General features: G+C 37.0%; 1 protein-coding gene across 1 annotated transcript; it reads left to right on the top strand.

The window, feature by feature from the left end:
• Positions 1 to 42: 42 nt before the first annotated feature.
• On the top strand, positions 43 to 6,255 carry LOC129790116 (multidrug resistance-associated protein 1-like). Its single transcript, XM_055827373.1, has 7 exons — positions 43 to 465; positions 1,056 to 1,137; positions 1,209 to 2,118; positions 2,182 to 3,846; positions 3,926 to 4,579; positions 4,646 to 5,251; positions 5,318 to 6,255. Exons 1-7 carry the CDS (start codon positions 436 to 438, stop codon positions 5,907 to 5,909), a joined length of 4,539 nt encoding a protein of 1,512 aa, XP_055683348.1. The 5' UTR covers positions 43 to 435; the 3' UTR covers positions 5,910 to 6,255.
• Positions 6,256 to 7,559: the final 1,304 nt, after the last annotated feature.

The raw sequence follows: 7,559 nt of genomic DNA on the forward strand, positions 1-7,559 counted from the left end.
AAAATCACTACTCGTCAGTCCTCTTATCACTTATTATCATATCGTAACGTGACGAAGGAATTTTTTTTATATTATCAGCACAGACGATTCGTATAAAAAGAAGTCTCGCAAAATTATCTACTTCAGTGTGTTTGACCACGGCTCTCAATTTTTACGGAATAAATAATATTGGCGCAATGTCGTGCTTTGGATAATCTGTGATCTTTGATCTTAAAATATCAATTATCAAATTAAATTCAAGAGTTATTGAAATGGGTTTAAGTGTTTACAAACAGAGTGAAAAGTTTTTGTAAATTTGAGTGAATAAAATAGATTAACTTATTAATTTTGTAAGGACAAATAAAATTTCATCGCATTTTTCTCTCCTTATCTTCTTCGCATTATTGAGCTATATACTTTACTCAAAGATAAGAAGCTTAAAGTAGAAAAAGGACAATGGAAGACTTCTGCGGAGGTCCTCTTTGGGTGAGTGTAATAAATTCCACAAAAGTTGTAAATTATTGTGAAATTCAGGAAAATTGAATTTTCATCATCCCCACCCCCTTAATTGATTGGACTGAGATAAGTTAGATAACAGGTCAAAATCAAAATTCACGTGTTCGACAAAAATGGAATTCTAAGATAATTTATCAACTAAACGTGTCACAAGTTTCTTATATCTAAATCTGACTGTCTTGGATACACATTTGTAGTAAGAGATACTGTGTTTTATTACTTAAAAGCACCTACATAAGAGCTTTTTCAAAGTATTGTAAACCTGATATAAAATTTTTCTACTGGATCAGATATTTTTGTTTTAATTTAATTTTAAGAATCTTATATAAGGCCTATTACTTAAATAAGTATTTCGCCAAATGAAAACTCCATACATTTTTTTCTTTCTGTCTCATTCGCTTATCAGGAAATTTAAGAATGATATGTGTGCATGAATGATAAACAATGACGTAAATACAATACAATCCTCCGCCAAATAAAGTATTTCACAAATTAAATTACAATTGAATAAAATTTTATAAAACTATTTTAGATTTCATGAAAATTATTAAAATTTCCAGGATGACGATCTCACGTGGGCATCGGAAAATCCAGATTTTACGCCATGTTTTCACAAAACCATCATGGTGTGGGTTCCATGTGGTGAGTATCTACGAGTTTATGAGCTTAGCCTGAGAGAGTCTGTTAATGTTAAAGATTTCTATCTTTTCAAGCGTTCTTTATCTTATTCGTACCTCTGGAGCTATATTTCATTGCGAGTAGCAAAAATGGCCGAATTCCGTGGGGTTTTCTGAACATATCGAAAGGAATTGGAACATTCCTGCTCTTCACTCTGGCTACGGCGGACCTAGCCGTGGGAGCTGATCTATGGATTGCAGACACTCCTGGAGTATACCCAGTTCATATTGTAACGCCGGTCATCCTAATGGTCACTTTCATCCTTTCTTTGACACTCTTGCTGCTTCACAAGAAGAGAGGAATCCGATCATCCGGCCTTATGTTCCTTTTCTGGTTCTTCATTTTCTTCCTTGCAATCTTCCGCTTCCGTTCTCAGCTCATGAATTTCGATTCAGATGCGGAAACAGTGGAGGAACAAATTGACTTCCACACCTACCAATATGCAAGTGTAATCACGCACTTCTGCCTCTGCATCATCATGTTACTGCTCAACTGCTTCTCCGATTTGCCACCAGAAGATCGAGTCAAAGTTGGAAAACCTAGTCCTGAAAATTCAGCCAGTTTCCTGAGAAAACTCTTCTTCCAATGGTTCGATCCAATGACCTGGAAAGGCTACAGAAAGCCACTGGAAGTGAGTGATATGTGGGATTTAAATGAGGAAGATCAGACCCGTACCTTGGTTCCACCTTTCGACAAGTACTGGTACGATAGTGTACGGAAAAACCAATCAAAAGAAGATGCAAAAGCTAATGCTAAGAAGAACACACAAAATGGATACAGCAATGGGTCTGCTTTTACACCATCAAGTAAAAATAAGGCTCATGGTAAAACTAATGGATCAATTCTTCCTGCTATGGTGAAGGCTTTTGGAGGACCTTTCTGGCTTGCGGGTATCCTGAAACTCCTGGTTGATCTTTTAGGATTTGCTTCCCCTCAAATATTGGGGTAGGTCTGAAAGCATATAATGTTAAAAAATTTAAGTTCTAATTTTTTTAAAATTTTTTTTAGACTCTTGATCCGTTTTACCAGCGACTTGGAACAACCATTATGGCGTGGTTTATTCTATGCTTTCTTGATGTTTGCTGTAGCAGTGCTTACATTGTTCCTCAATGGGCAATATTTTCACATGACTTATGTCGTTGGATTTAGGATACGTAGTGCCCTTATATCTGCCATATATCGCAAAGCAATGAAAGTGTCTAGTTTGGCTAAAAAAGACACAACAGTTGGTGAAATTGTCAACCTTATGGCAGTAGACGCTCACAGATTTTTTGAGTTAGTTCCCTATCTACATTTCATATGGTCTGGACCACTTGTTATGGGCATAGCACTATATTTCTTGTATGACCTCCTGGGAGCAGCCATTTTTGCAGGCTTGGGTGTTATGATCCTCATGGTACCTTTCAATGGTTGGATTGCAGTAAAATTAAGAGATCTTCAAGTAGAACAAATGACTATAAAAGATCAACGTGTAAAGACAATGAACGAAATTTTAGGAGGAATGAAAGTCCTAAAACTTTATGCATGGGAACCAAGTTTTGAGACCAACGTAAAGGATATTCGTGAAAAAGAAATGAAAGTTCTCCTCAAGATGGCATATTATAGTGCCGCGAATTTCTTTGGTTGGACTCTAACACCGTTTCTCGTATCATTGGCTTGCTTCACGACTTATGTGTTAATGGAGGAAGGAAATGATCTAACTGCAACAACGGCATTCATGTCACTTGCTCTTCTCAATATCTTGAATGAGCCAATGATGATGTTCCCTATAATAATAACATATGCTATGCAGGCTTTAGTATCTGTAGATCGTGTCAACAAGTTTATGAACAACGAAGAACTCGATCCTGATAATGTTACTCATCATCCCCATAAGAGTGCTCTTGTCGTAGAGAATGGTATATTCACTTGGGGTGACGATGAGGCAACGCTCAAGAATATTAATTTGGAAATTCCAAAAGGAGCTCTGACTGCTGTTGTTGGTCCTGTTGGCTGTGGAAAGAGTTCTTTGGCCAGTGCTCTACTTGGAGAAATGGAGAAGAAACAGGGCAATGTGAATACGGTTGGATCCATTGCCTATGTTCCACAGCAAGCCTGGATCCAAAACGCTACACTTCAGGATAACATCCTCTTCGGACTGAAGATGGATCGTCAACATTATGACAAAGTGCTCGAGGCCTGTGCCCTAAAATCTGATATTGAAATGCTTCCTGGAGGTGATCAAACTGAGATTGGAGAAAAGGGAATAAATCTCTCAGGTGGACAGAAACAGAGAGTATCACTGGCAAGAGCAGTCTACAGCAATGCAGACATTTATTTGTTGGATGATCCTCTCAGTGCTGTTGATGCTCATGTAGGAAAACACATCTTCGACAACGTCATCGGGCCTAAAGGACTTTTAGCAGGAAAGACGAGACTTTTGGTTACGCATGGTATCTCCTACCTGCCACATATGGATGAAATTTTGGTCATTAGTGGAGGTGAGATCACCGAAAGTGGTCATTACAAGGAGCTTCTAGCTCAGCGAGGAGCTTTCTCAGAATTCCTCGTTCAATATCTTCAAGAAATGGAGGAAGATGAAGATTTGGAAGAGATTAAAGATATTTTGTCTCACAAACCAGAAGGTCGTCAATTGCTAGAAAGAGCTCTTTCTGTTAGATCCACGTCTTCAAAGTAAGTACTTATAATTGAATTATCTTCTTATTCTTCTTAACAAATTAATTTTAATTCATTAAATTCAAATCTTTTCTAGGGGATCAAAGAAGGGATCAATGAGGAAGAGAACTAGCAAATTGGAAAATGATGGAATAGTTTTGCCGAAAGAAGGTACAATCTTGATTGAAAAGGAAGAGTCGGCTACAGGAAAAGTGAGCTGGGCAATCTATATAAAATACATCAAGGGCGTTGGTTTATGGATGACATTTTGGGCTCTTGTCATGAATCTTCTTAACCAAGGATTTTCAGCCGGTGCCAATCTGTGGTTAACACGTTGGGCTGAAGATGAAGAAGCTCACATTCCAGCCAACAGAGATTTATATTTGGGTGTCTATGGTGCTCTCGGTGGTGGTCAAGCCATCACTCTCTTCTTAAGCACCATTATCCTTGCAATCGGTTGCCTTAATGCCGCTAAACTTCTCCATCACAAGCTTCTTCACCAAACACTGCGACTTCCAATGTCTTTCTTCGACACGACTCCCCTGGGAAGAATCATGAATAGATTTTCAAAGGATGTAGATATTGCAGATAATATTCTACCTATGTCTTTAAGGTCTTGGATCCTCATGGCCTTTTCCGTTGTTTTTATCTTTGTTGTTATTAGTATAACAACACCTATCTTCATGAGTGTGATCATTCCAATCGGAATATTTTACTACTTCATACAAACATTCTTCGTAGCAACATCAAGGTGTGTACCAATAACTTTTAACATAGATTATGTTTTAAGTTAAAGTTCTTTCTCTAACTCTTACAGACAACTCGAGAGGATTGAATCAGTAACAAGATCACCAATTTACTCCCACTTCAGTGAAAGCCTTACTGGGCAATCAAGTATTAGAGCATATCAAAAGCAAGATGGATTTACGAAGCAAAATGAAGAAAAGATCGATTTTAACCAGATGTGTGCATATCCAAATATTATTGCTAATCGATGGTTAGGAGTAAGATTGGAGATTGTTGGTAGCTTGGTCATCTTTTTTGCTTGCTTATTTGCTGTTCTTGGACGTGAGGACATTGATCCATCCCTCGTAGGTTTATCCGTAACATACGCTTTGCAAACCACAGGAATCCTTAATTTTATGGTAAGCGTAAGCGCTGAAGTAGAATCCAACATCGTGGCCATCGAGAGAATGGAAGAATATTCTAATATTACAAAAGAAGCTGAATGGGAGAAGGGAGAACGCGATCCTCTCTGGCCAAAGGAAGGAAGAGTGGAGTTTGATAACTTTCAAGTGAGATACCGTGAAGGATTGGATTTGGTACTCAAAGGAATCACCTTTTCTGTGAAGAGTTGCGAAAAGGTTGGGATCGTCGGAAGAACAGGAGCTGGAAAGTCTAGTTTGACTCTCGCTCTCTTCAGGTTTGTTGATGTTATTGTTGCTTTCTAAGCTAAATCATTAATTTTTAATTTTAAAATTTTCTGCAGAATCATTGAAGCTGCTGGAGGAAAGATTACCATCGATGACAAAAATATTGGAGAACTCGGTCTTCACAATCTCCGATCTCGTCTCACAATTATTCCTCAAGATCCAGTTCTTTTCTCTGGTTCACTTCGCATGAACCTTGATCCTTTCAATTCGTACACCGACGGTGAGATTTGGCGGGTCCTAGAACTCTCTCATCTGAAGCACTTCGTAAAGGGACTACAAGCTGGACTTCAGCATGAAATTGCCGAAGGAGGTGATAATTTATCCGTTGGACAGCGTCAGTTAATCTGCTTGGCCAGAGCACTGCTGCGTAAGACGAAAGTTCTGGTTCTTGACGAAGCTACTGCCGCAGTTGATCTGGAGACGGATGATCTGATCCAGAAAACAATCCGATCCGAATTCTCTGATTGCACCATCCTGACAATCGCTCACAGATTGAACACCATCATGGATTCGGATAAGGTCATTGTGCTCGACAAGGGTCAGATAGCAGAGTTCGACAGTCCTACAAATCTACTCAAAAATCCCAATTCAATCTTCTACAGTATGGCTAAAAATGCAGGAGTTTCTAATAGCACTACGAGCAGTTAATTTGGTTTTTGGCTCTTGGAGGAATATTTCACAAAAAGAAATCGGATCAATTTGAAAAGACCTGCGAGAATTATCGGGTTATCAGTTGATTCGTCACTTTAAACAACCAAAAATGGACACTGTAGGGAAGAACTTCGAAAACTTAATTTCACATTTTGAGTTTTCCTTAATAGTTTTTCTTTTATTATTTTCTTAAGAATTTTTCCAATAGTTGAGTTGTATTGAAATTGGTTAACATCGGGAATGTAAAAATGGAAATCATTCTTACTGATGTCTGGTCTATTATTTAGGTTGTTTTGAAGTTTTTATGAGAATTTTATGAAAATAAATGATTTAAATGGTAAAATTTGCGTTTTTTTTTAATAAATTATGGTTTCATCCATAATTAAAGCTTCCTGCGTTCTTTGTCAACATCATCATTGCAGGAGAATAGCATGTTATAAAAGATAATTATTACTTACATATTTATAAGACATTTTGTTTAAATTCTCTTTGTAAGAAGTCGCGAAGATGGAGGAGGATCCTTGATCAGGCCAAGGCTGGAGACCAGCTGTAGCGCCGGTTAAGTAAGTAAGTAAGAAGTCGCGACCTCTTCGTAATTCGCTGATTATAAACGTGTCATATCTTTCAAGAGATCATACCACTAGAAAGCGTGACTTTTATCTTTAATACCGCTTTTGATGAACATACTGTGTGAAAACATAATAAAATGTCGTGAAATTCAATCCTACTCATGTTGCATATACACATAGCTAATCTTTTAATGTAAATTTAATTGAATATTTATGCGCTTTTTAATAGAATCACTCTAAAAGTACTACGAGACCTACTGGTGACATAGAAAACATTTAATGTTGTATTATATTTTCATAAGTGTTTTATGCTACTGACAGCCATGTAAACATTTTTGTATGCTCTATACACTCATGCTCGGGAATCCAAATAAACTGGTTGCACAATCAACATTTTTGTATTTTAATTACAAGCTTAAATTAGGACTTTTATGCACACTGAAATTCCATTTAGATGGTAATTTGCTTTGGGTTGAATGTTCATACACAAATTGGGAGTTTGTGACACACCAAAAGCGATTTACCGATGAGACATACAAGTACACTGATTGCAAACCGAGCAAATTTGCTGATCATGTCTCTTTTTTGCTTCAGTTAATTCTAGTAAATCACTGCGGTTCTATTTTCAGCCAAAATTCTCATTTAATTCGTCCGAAACATTATCATATAGGCAGGAAAATATTTTCTCTTGGGGGCTTGATATTCTACGGGTGGTCTCGCTTGCACAATAAAGAGCATAAATGTCACATAATACTTCAAAATTGCTCTGTCTGTGAGTCAGAGAAGGTGGTAAACCTATAAATGCCCATTCAATACTGATAGTACCACGCAGCGTGATAAAACCACTTTTCTTGAAGATTACAGACACGTCTCAAAAATAATAAACTTTTAATTAAAAAGATTTTTAAGTATTTTATAATTTCCTTATACTATTTATCTATTAATCAGGTACATGTAGTATATATAATACCAATAATATCCCTTGAGCATTTTTCACAAGAATTATGTTAAAAGTTTCTATCAAAAGGTGTGAATTTTGTATGTTTTCGGTTTTTTGAATAAATCTGAAATAAATATA

The sequence above is a fragment of the Lutzomyia longipalpis genome, chromosome 2, assembly GCF_024334085.1.
Source record: "Lutzomyia longipalpis isolate SR_M1_2022 chromosome 2, ASM2433408v1".
NCBI classification, from domain to species: domain Eukaryota; kingdom Metazoa; phylum Arthropoda; class Insecta; order Diptera; family Psychodidae; genus Lutzomyia; species Lutzomyia longipalpis.

Coding starts and splice junctions, on each gene's coding strand:
- LOC129790116 (XM_055827373.1), top strand. CDS start 436: ATGGAAGACTTCTGCGGAGGTCCTCTTTGG. Junction 3,847..3,925: donor GTTAGATCCACGTCTTCAAA/GTAAGTACTTAT, acceptor AATCTTTTCTAG/GGGATCAAAGAAGGGATCAA. Junction 5,252..5,317: donor TTGACTCTCGCTCTCTTCAG/GTTTGTTGATGT, acceptor AATTTTCTGCAG/AATCATTGAAGCTGCTGGAG.